The 17543-nt window shown below is 48.4% G+C and overlaps 1 protein-coding gene across 1 annotated transcript; it reads right to left on the bottom strand.

Moving 5' to 3' along the window:
• Positions 1-1129: 1129 nt before the first annotated feature.
• On the bottom strand, positions 1130-17518 carry NCSTN (nicastrin). Its single transcript, XM_049880975.1, has 17 exons — positions 17363-17518; positions 15660-15764; positions 11941-12064; positions 11391-11512; positions 10788-10933; positions 9730-9880; positions 9303-9412; positions 8913-9065; positions 8162-8266; positions 7898-7975; positions 6862-7034; positions 4628-4730; positions 4419-4514; positions 4036-4123; positions 3617-3771; positions 3177-3389; positions 1130-1959 (listed from the first exon to the last, which is right to left on the bottom strand). The coding sequence occupies exons 1-17, from the start codon at positions 17445-17447 to the stop codon at positions 1837-1839; spliced, it is 2130 nt and encodes a 709-aa protein (XP_049736932.1). The 5' UTR covers positions 17448-17518; the 3' UTR covers positions 1130-1836.
• Between the last annotated feature and the right edge of the window lie 25 nt (positions 17519-17543).

The following is a 17543-nucleotide window of genomic DNA, read 5'->3' as shown; positions in this document are numbered from 1 at the left end:
AGCCGGCCCAGATGATGGTGGCAGCTGTGCTCGACTCCCGCCAGCACAGCAGCTTCTCCAGCCCAAAGCTGGGAGGGCTGGGGTGAGGGAACCAGCAGGGTCTATATATCCATATCCCAGAACCCCAAACATGCCCCCTGGGGTGACTTGGGGAGAAACCTGGGGGAAAAATCCCCTCTGCTCAGCAGGATTCCCAGAAGTAAACAGCCCAGTCAGGGAACTGAGAAGAGTGCATGGGACCCTGCGAAAACGGCTGATGCATTTCCATCACTGCTAGTCTTCAGGCATGTGTCAGACAGCCTCTCGGCCAGCAGCGAGGGGAAAAGGCTGGGCTTAGGCTCCCACTCTGTGGATCCTCTTCCACCCCTCAGCTGACTGCCCACAATCATTCAGCAGTTCTCCTCTGCTCCAGAATGTTGCCTCCACGAAGATCCCAGCAGTTAAGCTCTCTCCAATTTACCCTCTAACACAGCTGAGTTTCTCTTTCTAAAACAGTCCAGAACCACTCCAGTCTTGCTCTACAAAAAGCCCACCATCTACAGAAAGCCCAAACTCCTTGGCATGCTGTCAAGGGCCTTCATGATGTGGCTCGGCTTCATCTCCTGCTGATCCTTAGGGCCCAGGCACACTCCAAAAGCCACCATTTCCAAACGTAACCTGTGCCTTTCCTCAGCTCTGTGCTTCCACATCTGGTGAGCTCCCCGGATCTCTGCCCAGATGCTTCTCCCTCTGTGCAGTGTTTCTACACGCCACCTCCATTCCCATGAATCCCTCCACGTGCTCCCAGCACACTCTGGATACACTGCAATGACACCTAGCTGTGAATATGTCTCTCTCCTTTGAGCCTGTGAGCCATTGGAGGGTAGGAGTCTCTCCATCTCTGGGCCCTAGTGTTTCAGTGAATAAATGTCTGTTGAATAGAAAGTAGGAAGAAACTTTGTTAACATTGTTCTTATCAGAGGGAACCAGGACTCTGCAAACAACCCTTCCTTCAGGACCTCAGCTGTTTGTGACAGAGACTTCCTCTAGGGCCCCCTGGAGACTCAGAAGGTAGCACATGAGGTAACAATCTCATGACTTCCAGGGTCACTGAACAAAGGGCCTGGGAAGAATGACAGGTAATGGTACAAGTTGTATGGGATAATCTGTTTTAATGAAACTGGCTATTTATATATTTACAAAAAAAAAAAAAACCCAACAACAACAAAAAATAGATATTACAGCTTGATAAAAAGTACAACTGACCACTGTGGGCTCGGGGTGGGATACCCACCCAGCAGCACGCCCACCCTAATGTACCACCTGAGGGCCTGAAGGGCGACAGGGAGGAGACGTCAGGCACAGCCCAGAAATGGCCCCGGTCCTCCTCAGAGGTGCCTTGTAGTTTGATCCTGGCATTCAACCCTCCGTGTCCTTCTTCCCAGACAAGAAGGTGGTTGGTGCGGGTAGTGGGGTGGGTGAGGAGTTGAGGACGGTATGGGGCAGAATGGAAAGAGCACAAAAGGGATCCTGAAGAAGGGAAGTTAAGGCAGGCACCTAGGGAGTAAAACAGGAACAAGAAACCTCTATTTGTAGTCCCAGGATCCAGCAGGGGCAAGAAAGAAGGCAGTGAGGAAGAGGAGATGGGGAAGCGGAGGAGACGGTGAAGGGAAGCTGGAGGGGTGGGGGCTTGTTTCTCTCTTACTGTCTCTTCTGGACAGTTCCATTTCTTTATGTTACCCTCAGTCTGAGCCAGGCCCAAAGAAGTTCCAGTGACAGACTAGTGGCTTGTGTCCCAGTGGGACAAAGAGTAGAGGAAATGAGCTGCAGAGCTGGCAGGAACAGCTAGGGTCCTCCTCAGTAAGACACGGCTCCTTGCTCCCGCGGAGTAATGAAGAGGACATCAGCTTTGGCGTTGATGCAGTACGTGGCGACGAGAGAGAAGACAAGGATGCCGAAGCCCACCATCAGGGTGATAAACTGCAGGGTGGGTGGGGAACAGGGAAGGAGAAAGGTGTTCTCAGCACTCAGTGCAGTTTGGGATAATTGTTTGGGGCTCAGAGCCAGGCCATCAGGATTCTGGTTCTGGCTCCAAGCACCAACTACTTCACCGTCATGGCAATATCCCCAATCTGAGACTTAATCTCCTCATTTGAAGAGTAAATTATCTTGCTTCTGTCTTGTACTACTTGGATTTTAAGCATCTTGAAGGTGGGACCCATGGCTTTGATTCTCTCATAGCACTGACATTACCAACTTATTTGTGACAGCTGCTCATTAAATGTTAGACCGATTTGCCCCAACTTTTGTGGGTTGAATTGTGTCCCCCTAAAAAGTATACTGAGGAGGAAATACCTGTGAGCGTGACCTTACTTGGAAAACAGGATCCTTGCAGATATAATCAAGTTAAGATTTCTACTGGATTAGTGTGGGTCCTAATCCGATGACTGGTGTCTATAAAAACCAAAAAAAAACCCCCAAACAAACCTGCTGCTGTTGAGTCAATTCCGACTCATAGCGACCCTCTAGGGCCGAGTAGAACTGCCCCATAGGGTTTCCAAGGAGCAGCTGGTGGATTCCAACCGCCGACCTTTTGGTTAGTAGCCAAAGGCTTAACCACTGTGCCAAATTTGGACGCAGACAAACAGGAAGAATGCCATGTGATGATGGAGGCAGAGATTGGAGTTACGCTGTCATAAGCCAAGGAACGGCAAGGATTGCTGACAACTATGGGAAGCTGGAAGAGACAAGGAGGGATCCTCCCCTACAGCTTTCAGAGAGAGCATGGCCCTTCGGACACCTTGATTTTGGACTTCTACTCTCCAGAAGAATAAGAGAAGAAATTTCTGTTACTGAAGCCACCATGTTGGTGGTGGTGGTAATTTGTTATAGCAGCCACAAGAAACTAATGCACCAACTGTGACAGACAGGAAATGCAAGATGCGAGTTACAACTGTGGAGGGGCTACCTGGGATCCACAGGATAAGGAGTATCTCCTTGGGTCTCATGGGAGCATATGTCCAGCATGAACACATAACTCAAACTATCAGTGACAAAAAGTTTCCTGATGAGACATGCTGGCTGACCAGAGACAGATCTGCAGGTTTTTGCTGCTTAGGAGACGGAAGGGGGTATGAGACAAGAGGCAACTCAAACAGGTTAAACAGATCTTTGCTGCTTTCTTACCCACAGCTTACCTCAAGTTCCTTGCTGGCTATCAGAAATATCCGGGCACGGATATCTTTCCAGCGGCTCTCAGTCCATGTGGAGTATTCAGTAGAGCTCCACTGCCTCAGTTCAAAGGCAGGTGACAAGGCCCTGGCCAGTCGTGCCGTGGAACGGACGCAGCGGGGGAGGCGGTCTGTCTCGTTGGCATTCAAAGGGCCTTGAACCCATGAATAGTCATATAGCTGCATGGGAAGACGGGACACAGCGCACTGCTGAGGTGACCCTCTTTGCACTCACTCCCTTCACCCTGCAGACCCAGGGTACTGCCTCTTCAACACTCGAGTTCAAAGGACGCATCCCTCCACCTCTCCATTCCAATCCCCTGAGTCCAGTGCGGCCTAGGAAAACATCCAATTCTCCCAAGGGGAAGGGGACCCTCAGGGCACCTCCAACATCCACTACCACTCACATCTTTGTTTTCATTTGGAACTTTACTTGGATCCTGGCATTGTTCTCGGGTAAGGTTGATCACCATGCCAGTCAAATTTGCCAAGGCGTACTGTACTACGTAAGTGGTGTTGGTGGGGCTGGAGACAGCGATGTAATGTTGAAGAGGCCCGTCACCTGATTGGAGACCATGAGAGAAGGGAGGATTTGGTGCGCTGAAAGTGGAGCGGAGAGGGTGCAGAAATAGGAAGAGCCCAAGGTTAGCAGGAGCCAGAAAAGAGGAGGTTCAGAGGAAAGGATCCAACAGATACCAAGAAAGGAAAATAGGGGAAGAAGAATACAGAAGGAAAAAGAATAAGAGTAAAGATTAAACCAAAATGACAACTTTTTCTCTTTCCCTTTCCTTGGCTTCAAGGTCCCGTTCGCATACCAAATGCTTACCCAGGTAGGCCCTCAGGTCCTGCCTGATGATAGACTGGAACCAGGAGTTGTTGGCTCTAACCAGGAACCCATAGAGCAGGTGGGTAACCTAGGAGTGGAATAGGGAAAAGAGCGAGCCCTGTGACGTGGAGCCCAGGAGAAGGGTTATCAGTGGAGACCCAGACACGGGGCAGGAGACACTCCAGGGTGGGCGACAGCGGTGGCTCACAAGCATCTAGGTGAGGCCTACACAGGAGCTCTCACTGGCAGGCAGGGGTGTGCTGGATTCCAGGGTTTGCTCCCAGGCAAGGGACCTAAAGGATGCTGTCTGACCAGAGACAGATCTGCAGGCAGCCTGCTGTGTAAACAAAGCCAGGAAGAAGCTAGCACCCATCCGCTCTTACCGTTTGGGGATCAGCCTGAATCCTGTCAGTGAAGGTGGTTCCTCCTGCAAGCTGGTATAGTGCACGTCCCAGCACCGTGGCCACATCTGCCAGGGCCTATGGGAGGAGAGGAGGCAGCAGATGGCTCCCTCTGCCATCCTCAAACACTAACATGCTAACCATCTTCTCTGGGTTCCCCATGCTCCCACCCCAGCCCAGGTCATCGCTACCTTGGCGGTGTCTGTCACAAAGTTCAGCTCCTCTTCAGGGCTCAGCTGTTCAGGGTAGCTCACATTAATGTTCTCGGCAGTGTCATAAATGCTCTGGTAATAGCTGCCAGGAAAGGCCATGTGAGCCCTTCTTGGCTACACTCAGCCAAGGCCCTGCCCCTCTCCACCCACAAGAGTCTCTTATGCAGAACTGGGTACCTTATTTTTCATCATCCAGGGAAAAAGGGAGACAGAAAATTAGGATCCCCTGCCGAAGGTGTGGAGCCCTGGTGGCGCAGTGGTTAAGAGTCACGGCTGCTAACCAAAAGGTCAGCAGTTCGAATTCACTAGCTGCTCCTTGGAATCCCTATGGGGCAGTTCTACTCTGTCCTGAAGGGTCATTATGAGTCAGAATCGACCACATGGCAATGGATCATGAGTTGAACGTGTGAAGAATGGGGAGATGGGAGTGAGGGTGGGAATGGTGAGTTAAATACAAAGAATTTCCTGACAGACAAGGAAGAAAAGGTGAATGAGATCCGGATGCAGAAATCTTTGCTTCCTAGGAGATCTTTAATTGCAAGAGACACTTCTATATGGTTTGGACAGGGGATATAGGAGAACGGTTAAGACAACCTCCAGAGAACCCTGCCAGAATTAAAGAGTCTCAGGTCACTAGAGCACCACATAATTCTATGATTGTTCCCATAAGCACCTACACTGAGAGTGACTGGGAGTAGAAGGAAAGGTTAGCAAGCATTAGGACCAGGCAGGCTCACATATATTTAATAACATACTGAGTCAAATCACCATGAAGCTCCTTGGGGAGCCCCAAGGAGACAGATCTTAGAAGAGGAGTGTTACGGATTGAATTGTATCCCTCCAAAATGTATGTCAACTTGGCTAGCCCATGATTCCCAGTATTGTGTGGTTGTCCATCATTTTGTGATCTGACGCGCTTATCCTCTGTGATATAAATCCTAACCTCTACGTTACTGAGGGAGGACTAGAGGCAGTTATGTTAACGAGGCAGAACTCAACCTACAGGATTAGCTTGTATCTTGGGTCATTCTCTTTTGAGATATAAAAGAGAGAACTGAGCAGAGAGGAGAGGGACCTCCTACCACCAAGAAAGAGTTGGGAGCAGAGCGTGTCCTTTGGACCCAGGGTCACTGTGCTGAGAAGCTCCTAGACCAGGGGAAGATTGATGACAAGGACCTTCCCCCAGAGCTAAAAGAGAGAGAAAGCCTTCCCTTAGAGCTGGTGCCCTGAATTTAGACTTCTAGCCTCTTGAACTGTGAGAGAATAAATTCTCTGTGTTAAAACCATCTACTTGTGGTATTTCTGTTATAGCAGCACTAGACGACTAAGACAACAGATTAAGAGAAGAGAGCTCCCAGCTTCACCATATAAATGCCCACCCCACAAAGAATCAAGTCAGCCAAAAGGTGTACTCAAATGAATCATCACTCACCCCAAAGTAGTAGAGAGGAAAGATCTGGAGAGGAGAGCTGACCCTATCGACCAAAATCGTTGCCTCCCTAAACAAATGCCGTGATACTTGGCTGGGCTCAGAGAACTAGAGCTTAAACATCTGCACTCAGAAACTCATCTGGCCAAGTGGAAAGGAGGCTGGGAGCTTAGCGATCCACCTGAGATAAGAAGTCTCTTGTTACTCCAGGCTTCAGGGTAGGGACAGTTTAAGGATGTCCAAGGCTAGGAAAGAAGGGATTAACAAGGCCTCGCTTCTTATCCTGGAGCCACCTCAGTGGTAGCGGACACTTTTACTTTCACACTGGACCAGCATGGCAACAGGAATGCGTTACATTCCCCAGAGTATCGTCCGTGGGCCCTTTGGGTGGGCCCCAGTAACTTGCTCCTTCTGTCCTCCAGCTGAAGCACCCCATCAGCCTTTCAAGGGCTCTTGTTGGAGATGATGCCCTCTGCCGGCAGCCCTGGGGAACTCAGGCCCTTCAAGAGCTTGGGAGGAGTGGAACCCTAACAGAGGATGGCTGTGCTAGGAAACGGCTAAAAGTGAGGACTGTCTTCAAGTCAAATGTGGGGACCAGGTCAGATGTGAGCAGGCTATCAGCAAAGAGCACAAACTATGCTGAGGGTCTAGAGTGGGAGATGTGGGGAGAGCAGAGAGTGGTAATCCTTTCTGACACAAAAGACATTTCTTTCTCTATCAATCCCAGACTACAGACTAGCCTCTCTTCAAGGACGAAGAGCGTGGAGGGCCCAGTGACTCTTACTTATTATGAAAGGCAGCAGAGTGGTCAGCAAGAACCACACCAGAGATGTTCCGAGCTCGAAGAAATCGCTGCAGAGAAGACGGTGGGAGGGGCTGGGACTGGCTCAGCCTCCTGAGGACGACAGCAGGGACTTCGGCTCCACTGCTCTCCAGTGTGGTCAGGAGGCCCTCCACCTGGGGAGACGAGGGAGGAACTCATGGGAAGCTGGGGAGCAGGACCCCAGGGGGTTCTTTCAGGCCTGAGATGCTCTACACTTCAAGCTCCCTGCTTGGGGAGCTGCCCAAAGTCTGCTGGGAAGCAAAGATAATGCCTCATGGATCTAAATTCCTGCAGCTTTTTGGGATCATGGTTCTCAGAATTTTTTTGGGATCATGGTTCTCAGAATTTCCTGTAGCCCTTCACCATCCTTTTTAGAGTAGAAAATTAGGGCACAAAGAAGGAACAGACCTGGGTTTTCTTCAGATTTTTAAGTCAGTCCACTTTCTCAGTACTCTGCCTAAGGCTCAGTGGACACTCATTTATTACTTGTACAGAATTGGAGGGACAAACAATAATACAGAACAGCGTGTTGGAGGCCTAAAAGGTAACCCTTCTGTAAGTGCTACAGGAGTCCACAGCAGGGATGACATGAAGGCTGAAGAGAACCTTGTGGAAAAAGTAGGCTGACTAGGACCTTGAAGGGAGCAAGGGTCTTGAACAAGTAGTGAAGACAATTTGAGTAGGGAGTCTGGTACCACCAGGAATCGGGCAGGGCAGCCTTGACAACTAGATATGTGGGCAGCAAGGAAAGAGGGGAACCAGTCACTCACTGAACTAGCCCTTAACGAGCAGCGACAGTTTGCTGGGCAGTAAATGATCTAATCATCCCAGCAAACCAGTGCTGTGTAACTGAGCTGATGAGTCTTCCCAGGGAGAAATAACAGCTGTAGTATGCATCCTCCAGCCAATATCCAACCTAAGGTCTGGTCTCATAGGTCCTGGGGGCAGCAGGTGACAGGGCTGATGGACAGGAAGTGAGGAGGGATGCTCAGGTTACCTGGTTCCGTACAGACTCATTTTTTTGAGACATGGGGTCTGTGTGCATCCAGAGCTCTAGTGAAGTCCTTAAGGCCACCTGGGGGAGGATGAGGAAGCAACACCTACCATCAGTATCCTGCTCTGGCCCAGACCTGGGAGAGAGAGCAGGACCAGAAGAGGAGTCAAGGGAAGAGGTGGTGCTACCTGCAGTGAGGACAACAGAATGATGGGGGGAGATGCTTTAAGGAGGAAAGTAGAGGGGTGGGGGGCACGTGCTGCACACCTGTCCCAGTTCCACGAACGAGTCGATGTTCTCTAACTTCACAGGAAACTTGCCCTTTTCCATATCGTAGACCATTCGTGAGCTGCCAATGTAGTCAAAGGTTTCCTGAAGCGTGGGGACGGGTAGGAAAGAGAATGGCAATTCCAAGAGTCAGGGCAGCCTCAAGGAAGGCCAGATCAGCAACGCTGCAGACAAGAAGCCTACTGTCTCGTGTTATCTTTACAGTCATGTGACTTTGCCCTCCTTCCCACCCCACCTCCAGCTGTGACCATCCCTCACATGTACGTATCACAGGACTTCCCGAGCCCAGATCTGGGGGAAGTAGCCTCAGCAAAGGCCCGAGGTGAACGTCAGCTGTTGTGTGCCTGCTTCCTGACTCCCCTACCCGCACTGGTTCAACCTCAGCTGCTGTTCCCTTGCTCTAGGGCCAGGCTGTGTTGCCAGTAGGAAGAGGCAGGGGCCTCAGAGAACAAATGTGGCAGGACACCTCAAATTGATCCTATCAGAGAGGATGTGGGGGATGAATAGTATACCAATTCCAGGTCAGGGTACGAAGGCTTCCTAAAGCTGGGGATCTGAGGGGAGACACACGTAGACACATCCAGAAGCGTTCTGCTGACAGACAGTTTAGGCCAAGTACTGTGACCCCACGCCTCCCAACCCGCAGACTTGGTAGCTTAGAAGCACCCGCCACTCCCACCTTCACTGTCTCCCTCCTTCCCTGCCCCCCAGGTCACCTTAGAGCACTTACCCCTTGGAAAAAGACAAACATGACATTCCGGGGCAGGAGAGTCACATCAGGTGCCTTTTGCAAAGCTTCAGCTGCAGCCAGCTGGGTGACGAAGGAGGCAACGGCACTTTCAGCCCCTGGGGCCACATTCCAGAAAAAGGACCGGCTGTCCAGCTGCGTACAGCAGTGGAAGAGGCAGGGGAGGCACACTTTAAAATGGGAAATTAGAACCAGGCCCCCAAGCCCTATCTCCTGTTCCAGTCAAGAAAATACACAGGTCCTGGGGCAATGGCTAGAACCTGGGAGCCTGAAGCCCAGGTCGCTCTCCATCCGAGGCTCCCCAATGTGATAACCCTGAAATTTGATATGCCCAAGAGGCCTGCCCACCTTGATTCAACGGCCAACACTCACCCGGGTGGCAGCCACCACGACCCTATCATCAGGCTCTAATGTCCCAGATGTATTTATAGGCTTAAGCATGCTCCACACGTTGTAGTCGGACAGGGGGTCACAGACAATTTCTGGGTAGGACAGAAACAGTGAGAGATCAGCAGGAGAGAGGGAGAGGGTGGCTACAAAGAAGGCACGGACGACTTCTCTGACGAGTGCCCCGTGGGCTCTGTCAGTCATTTTCACTCCCTCCAAGGGCTCCAGGTTGGTTTCTCTGCCACCATTCCCTTCAGGGACAAGTCACTTCACCTGTTTGGTGCTGGTTCTATTTCTCCCACCCAGGATTCACTGCCTATGCCCGCTCCTTCCCTACCCTGGTCTCTCCAACATTCCCTGGCCCGGGACCCCCTAGCTCCAGCACACCTAGCAGGCCTTGGGCCTGTCCTACCTGGGTTGATGCTGACGGTGCTCTGGATGGAGCTGCGTCGCATGCAGGTGACAGTGCTGAGGACGGCGTGCATGTGAGAGAAGAGCTGCATGGCGCACAGCGGGAAGGCGGGTGCAGAGCCCTTCTGACTCAGGTTGTGATCTCGATAGCACTGGAACAGGAAGTGTGTCACTGCCACACTGCCCAGAACGAGGACAGCCTGGTTCCATCCTGAGGCCACTCTTGTACCTGTCCTTGAGCTATGGTTGTCCTGGCACAACCACAGGATCCAGAGTGTCAAAGAGGTGCCAAAGGACACAGACTCCATGGCTTAGTTGGGGCAAATGTAATTACCCCACCTCAATGGCCCCAATTTGGATCTTTGGCCACTGTAACTCATGAAATTAGATGTAAAGTACACCAAACTGGAGATCAAAAGGCCAGGTTCAAGAGAGCCTGGACATCAACTCACCATGTAACTTTGGACACATCTCTTAACTGCTCTATGTGTCAAAAAGAAGAAGCTGGACTAGAAGTACTGAATATTAGAACTAAAAAGAACTTCAGAAAATACCAAAATAAATCCCTCAATTCCTATTCCAGTGTTCTTTTTACCATACTAGTGGAAACCATGGTAGCATAGTAGTTAAGTGCTACAGCTGCTAACCAAAAGGTCAGTGGTTTGAATCTACCAGGCGCTCCTTGGAAACTCTATGGGGCAGTTCTACTCTGTCCTGTAGGGTTGCTATGAGTCAGAACCAACTCGGCAGCAAAGGGTTCAGTTTGGTTTTGGTCTAGCTCTTAACCAGGGCTGTATACCTTGTTTCGTATTAAATATTCGTTATATTTTTTTCTAGTCTAAGAGCGTTTAATGCTGTGATATTAGGCAGCAGTAGGAACCAAGAGACAGGATGTGAGACAAATACACTTCTTGGCTCTTTCTTGGAAGAACTGTCTTCCACAGGGTGCACAGACAAAATGAGCCTCCCTCCAAACAGGAGAGCCTAAAAAAAACATTCTTGATCCCCTTCTCCACCCTATCTCTAACCGGAATTGCTAGGAGCTGGCAGAAGCATTACCTGCTTGATGACATTGGTTTCATTTTCGTCTTCAAGAAGAAAGATGGGGAAGCTAAAGTCTTCATATGCCAAGCCATCACCCAGAGGGTTCCATAGCACATCTTTACAGTGAGCAAACTCTGCCCCATAGGAGTTGGAGTAAACACCTGAAGGGGAGAATGGGGGAAGGTTTTTGGGGCATAGGCTTCAGGATGAGGTGAGGGAGGAAGGTTAGGATATCACAGGGTTGGGACAGAGTTCAAAAGGAGGGGATCGCTCAAAGGAGTGGGCACCAATCTACCAGTACCACAGTATAAGACAGACACACTGGCATCAGGGAGCCCTAGGCTGGCAGATTAGGGATCTGAGCATGTGTCAAGAAGAAAGGATAGAGAGGAAGTGGAAGAAGGGAAGCGGGAGAGGAGAGGAATGAGTGACAAAGTAACACTATCTTCTGTTTGGGAGTCAATTGCTCACACCACATACATATACTCACTCAAACTCACCTAAAGAACACATACCACATCAAAGATATTACTGAAGCCGTAAGTATCTAGCCAACACCACCTAAGCAACAAGCTACTTTGGGTAATAGCAGGCTCCCTGGTCCTTTGGGGCTCTTACCAAATCCATCATTGGGGCACTGCACACTAGGAGAGAAGCCAGCGGGGGGTGTGGGCTTGGCCAATGACACTGCAAGACCCGCAATTCGCCCGGTTCTCCCTTTCAGCTTCTCCATTATAGTCCTGCAACAAGGAGGGAGGCCACAAAGGTACCACAAAGCCCAATATCCTCTAATTCCACCCCCAATCCCGCTGATGGAAACAAATGTGGAGTTAGGGAAATCAAAGCTGTTGACCCGTTTTGCTCTCTAACTTCTGAGTCAGGACTATGAACCAGCTTGGGCTTAGGGACTGATATCTAACTGTTTGAGAATGATCCTGGGTACCATGCCCCTTCCTCCCTGGGGTCCTCACTCAGTAGAGCTCTACTTACGGGATCACTGAGATAACTCCTTTAAAATGTACATATGTCCCCTGAGGACCACCACCACCCCCTGCTCTGATCAGAGCAGGGCAGCTAAGGGACGTTTTCACCCACAGGTGTGGGGAATGTTCCCTGAATCTTGCCCTCTCTGGATGCGTTTTTTCCGGTAGGTACACCTAGTTCTTACCTGTTAAAGAGCTTGCCCTCCAGCAGAACCATGTAAGGTGGGTTGGGGCCATCGGTCAACACCCACTGCAGGTCCTCTTCTTTCTCTACTACATGGATAACCCCTGTGTCCCCACTAATGGAAGCTGCCAGGACAGAATGGGTCAGATTACATCTCCCACAGTTGACAATTCTGACTGCCTCACTGACTGGCCAGGCATTTATTTGCCAAAGATGTCACAGCACATTTGTGTTAACGGAGCTACCTCTGAACTCGAACTGAACAGTTGAATCGCCCTGGCTCCAACTGAAGGCTGAAGGTTACCAGGAGGAAATGGAAGACAAAAGAGCCCAAGAGGACTACTCATCAGCGTAGCCTTGTCCACTAAATGTCAGAAAGGAACGGTGATCTCCATTTGCTTGCCCTCTTCCCTCAACCTCATTTAGCCAGAGCCACATGATTCTAAACAGTTGATGCCAAAGTTTCCAAACCTGTATTTTCTCTAGGAAATGGCAGGCTCTAGATCTCTTGGAGTTCTATCTGTGAACCTTCCTTTGTGAAAACATATGAGTAGATTGGCTTTGCCTCAGCAGCCTTCCTGGATCTCCATTCCTTTTGCCCTATTTGGGAATGACTTTACTTGTTTTTGGTCAGTTTTAGGTGAGGTTAATCAAGAAGGTCGTGGTCTCCAGAGCAGAGCTCCCCAGTTCTGAGACTTGAATGGATAAAAAATATGCTGATATTGATTCCCCTCAGTCCTTGGGAAGGCTGGGGGCCTGGGGTTTCCAAAGTGCATAGGCTGGTCACCTCCAGCCAAGAAAAGACTCATCCGTTTACGCCAGGGTGCCCTACAAATATCGCCCATTTATCTACCAGGGTGCCATCCAAATGTTTTCTATGTGTCTTGTGGTGTACAAAGACAAGTATGCACTGCTTTAGAGGATGGGTGATCTCAAGTGCAGGAAGCCTTGAGTTCTGCGTAGTGACATGCCTCAGGTCCCTTGTGATCCATGCAGAGACATAACTAGGTGGATTATTCAAAAATTATTTTAGAGCAGTTCTCAACCCTGGCTGTGGATGAGAATCACTTTGGAGTTTTAAAAAAACACAGATGCCCGGGCCTTACCTCGGGTCTACTACACACAAATCTCCAAAGGTTGGGCCCAGGTAAACACAATTTAAAACATACCACATATGGTTCTTCATTAAATATAGCCGGCCATGAGAACTATGGTTCTACACCAAGGCACTGAAATACTTGCAACGGGAATGAGACAAAACCCGTAAGCACTTGTGGACTGCCAGATGAGCAAAATTTTTCTCCCATTGGATCTGGTAAAATCTAGATACAGAGGCAGGGTCGCCAACATTCAACTATATCTTACATATAGTAAATACTTCATAAATTCACGTCGGTGGTGATAATGATGAAACACGGAAGAATATCAGAGTCTGGAATAACTTTAGTAAGGACCTAGATACCAATGGCAGTTCTAAGTACCCCAAAAGCAGGGCTTTGAACAGTTCGTTCTGGTTTGAACCACTGCTGAGAATTTGCATTTCGGCCCCAGATATACTGAATAAGAATCTGCAGTTTAACAAGATCCCCAGGTGATTGTCACGTATAACAAATTTTGAGAACCACTGGTCCCTAACCAGAAGCGTTAACATTGCCTGGGAACTTGTTAGAAATGCAAATTCTCAGCAGGGGTTCGAGCTGTTTGGTTTAAAGCCCAGTCCAAAAGACAACAGCCCTTGCCACAGCATTTGAAACGTGGGACAAGGAAAAGATAGTCTAGCAAATAAAAAATATATAACTTCAGCTCTAGAAAGAACTAGAACAAGCTATGACGCTGCGCTGAAAAAAAACCTGTATTCTATTCTGGGTTCCAATCAGTGACTACATAATCTTAACTAACTTGCTTACTTTCTCTGGGGAGAAGCTTTTCAACTCTCTAGTCATCTCATACTGTGAGGAGAGATATAAAAAAAAAAGAATCTACATAGAGAACTTTGAACATCTTAAAGAAAAGAGCCTAAAAGAATGGCTATTATAACCAAAAAAATCAAACTATTTTTCTTTAGCTTTATCATGCTTAAAACTCTAATTAAAGAAGCTGTAGCCTATTCAGAATGGACAGATATGATGAGGTAAGACTTACAGATAAGTAGGCTGAAACAGGAAATAAGGCTTTAATGAGGGAATGGCCAGAGTCCAGCCCTTCCCTTTCATTCCTCTGTACTGGAACTTGGCTTTCTCTCTAAAGGCTATTGCTTTCTTCCCACAGAGTTGCTCCAAGAACACGCTAGGAAATGCATGTTTGCATTTTAGGCTTCCACCAACTATAAAGTTGTATTTTCGAAAACAAATACATATAAGCAAACACTTCTGTGCATTACTGTTCCCAGAGGGGATTTCTTAGAGCCCAGATCCAGGAGGATGGACTCCTGGCCTCTGATACTTACAGTGAGGTTCTAGCAAGACCAGCAGTCTGATCTCAGTCTATACTGGACCTGGCTCTTTTCCACCTGCAAATGCAGTTAAGGAACTAAGTCCAACAGAAGTTCTGTTTGGGGTGGTTTGGAACCAGTCAATTCAGTCCCAGTACTTTCTGTACAGGGACATGGGACAAATAGCGTATAGTGTATACACAGACACTTCCCAGGGTTTGTATAAACACCTATAAAAGGTACTCTGATTTTCAGCTTTGTGCAGGACTAGTCTAGCCATTTTTATAGGTGTAAATTCAATTTTTTTGATGATGAAGAAGCAAGATAGGGCCCTGAGTTTCCTGCCTATCTGTGAAACTACACTCACTGGCCGTGAAAGAACAAAATCTAAAGACAGCAGGTTAAGCAGCAGAGGAACTGGGGTTTGGCCTTCACATCACACCTTTTTTTCCCTCTGTGATGTCTATAATTTTTAGAACCATGTTGCCACGGTTTTGGAACACAGTCACAAAGCATAAAGACAAGTCTGAACGTTTTACTAATTCTTCCTGACAACTATTTGGCATTCTTAATGCCTTCTTCTCAGTTCACTGTTTTTAAGAAGCCCATTTTGGTTCCAAAAAGATCATTCAGAGGGCAGAGGATGACTAGGCTCCACAGGATATGAGACTTCTACTTAGAAGGCAGTATAGTAGGATGATTAAGTCTTGGCTTAGAACTCAGACCCAAAAACAAACTCACCGCTGTTGAGTTGATTCCAACTACAGGACAGAGTAGAACTGCCCATAGGGTTTCCAAGGCTGTAAATTTTTACAGAAGCAGGCTGCCACATCTTGCTCCTGCGCAGCGGCTGGTGAGTTTGAGCTGCTGACCTTTCAGTTAGCAGTCAAGCGTTTTAACCACTGCATCACCAGGACTCCTTGACCTTGGACCACTACAGTGTAAATCCTGGCTTCATCACTTATTATTAGCATGACCTTAGGAAAGTTACTCAACTTCTCTAAGCCTTGCTTTCATGATCTTTATTTAAAATAATAAGACCTACCTCATGGAGTTGTTATGAGGGTCAAATAAGACATTCATGTAAAAAGCTGGGTATGTAGCACTTACTAAGTGTTAGCTCTCATTAATTACCTTGCCTGGTTTGCAAGATGGTTCTCTATCACTTCCTGCCCACACAGTTTAATTTGAGTGCCGAGTCTCCCAAGCAGGATATGGATCTTAATTTATATCTAGGGCACAGACTAAAATATCATTGGCCACAAACACAAATCCCAACCCCAACTCACACTGGCAGCCAATCTGATGAGTGGCATTGAGCAGACGGACACAGGGAGCTGTTTTATTTAAGGGGATGTAGATCTTCCTCTCCACTGAATTTCCCCTGCACAAACCTGAGAAAACAGAAAGTGTTAGAAGAAATTGTGAGACGTTGATATTAGCCTCTGCTATGTCATGAGTTTACTGCATTAAGTCACTCAATATCACATTTTCTAAAATGGGAAGAATATCCATTCCTCTCACTTTTTGGGCACATTATTAAAGCAGATACATGCTCTACAAAGCACTCAACTAGTGCTTCAGAGGGTTATTACAATTTCCACACAGAGAAGCTGATTCTGAAGCTAAAAGAGAGAAAACTTGATTTGTCAAAGAAAAGGCACATTTGGCCTCAGCTGTGTCAGCTTCTGGCTGCGTGGTTGATCATATGTCTACTTTTCTGTCCTGTATGTATATTAATAATTAGTTAATAATGGGGTACAGATTACAAAAACAAAAACTTTCTGAGATACTTTTCCAAGAGCCTGAATAGACCTTGTTGTTGGTGTTCGGCGCTTTCGAGTTGGCTGACTCATGGTGACCTTATGTGCAGTGGAACAAAAGAACAAAACCATGCCTGGTCCTGAGCCATCTCCGTGATCTTTGACATGTTTGAGCACACTGTTGAGGCTGTTGTGTCGATCCATCTCATTGAGGGTTCCCCTTGCTCTCACTGACTCTCTACCAAACATGTTGCCCTTTACTGGCAATTGGTCTTTCCTGATGACATGTCGAAAACAAGATGAAGTCTTGCTATCTACGAATCTAAGGAGCATTTTGGCTGCATTTCTTCCAAGGCTGATTTGTTCGTTCCTCTGGCAGGCCATGGTATATTCAACAGGAACAGAGTTGGGAGACACTTTATGCCACACACACACCTGTCAGAGTTAATCAACTCTTCACCAACTACACCAAAAGCGCCAATTGGTGGTTTGTGTGTGCCCAGAGTGGGGGGCAGCTAGAATTTCTCATTTGGGATCTTTAAACACAATACGAATTTGGAGGAAGGCACAGTCATGGTTACATACAGGCATATTTGCATTTTAAGGCTCCAACAAGTAGAAAATCATGTATCAAAAAATAAATACAAGTAAGCAAACACTTTTGCACACCACAAATTCATAAAGTTCCTTGGATCATTACTTCAGGGTCTAAACAGTTAAGAATACCCATATCAGAAGTCTCACTTTACAGATGAAAGAAACTGCGGCAAGGCAGAGGGCCAGGGGTTTACAGTGAAACCAACAGAGGAAGAAACGAGGAATCTACCTTCCTAAGCCCTGAACCCACAAAACGAGCCTGGTTTCATCTTAAAAAGTCAAAACGTTCTGGGAAGGAAGCTGAACACCGACACCTGTCTCTTTTGATTGTGGATAGGGTGGCTGGGGCCGTGCGAAAAAATCAGCATTCGGACAAACTGGGAGATAGCCGGGCAGGAAGTCCAGGAAGAGGCCTGGAAGTAGGAAGAGAGCGGCACAATGTGCCGAAGGGAGAAGGGCCTTCAGGTCCAGGAAAAGGGGGGAACTTCTGTCGCGGGAACGAAAGAGAAAAAGGATTTAGAGGGCGGGGGGACAGAGGGGCAGTGGACCAGAAAGGGAGACGGCGGCGCTAGCTGCTGGGCCGATCCGGAGGGTTCTTACAGAGCGAAGCTCACGGGCATGGGAGGCCTCACCTGCCAATAGGACGCAGAAAGACAGAAGGTGAAGAAGACCCTGACTTCCCCGTACAACCTCACAGCCGCCCGCAGCCGTAGCCATCTTGCCTCTCAGTTGAGCGGAAGCCTCGGTTCCCCTTCAGTCTGGTAGCGGCCTCTCTAGGCCACCACTGGCGTCATCTCTGTGGCCCAGAGCTCC

Source organism: Elephas maximus, chromosome 3, assembly GCF_024166365.1.
Source record: "Elephas maximus indicus isolate mEleMax1 chromosome 3, mEleMax1 primary haplotype, whole genome shotgun sequence".
Classification (NCBI taxonomy): domain Eukaryota; kingdom Metazoa; phylum Chordata; class Mammalia; order Proboscidea; family Elephantidae; genus Elephas; species Elephas maximus.
The sequence above is the reverse complement of the archived record's forward strand: the minus strand, read 5'-3'. Positions and strand labels throughout refer to the sequence as shown.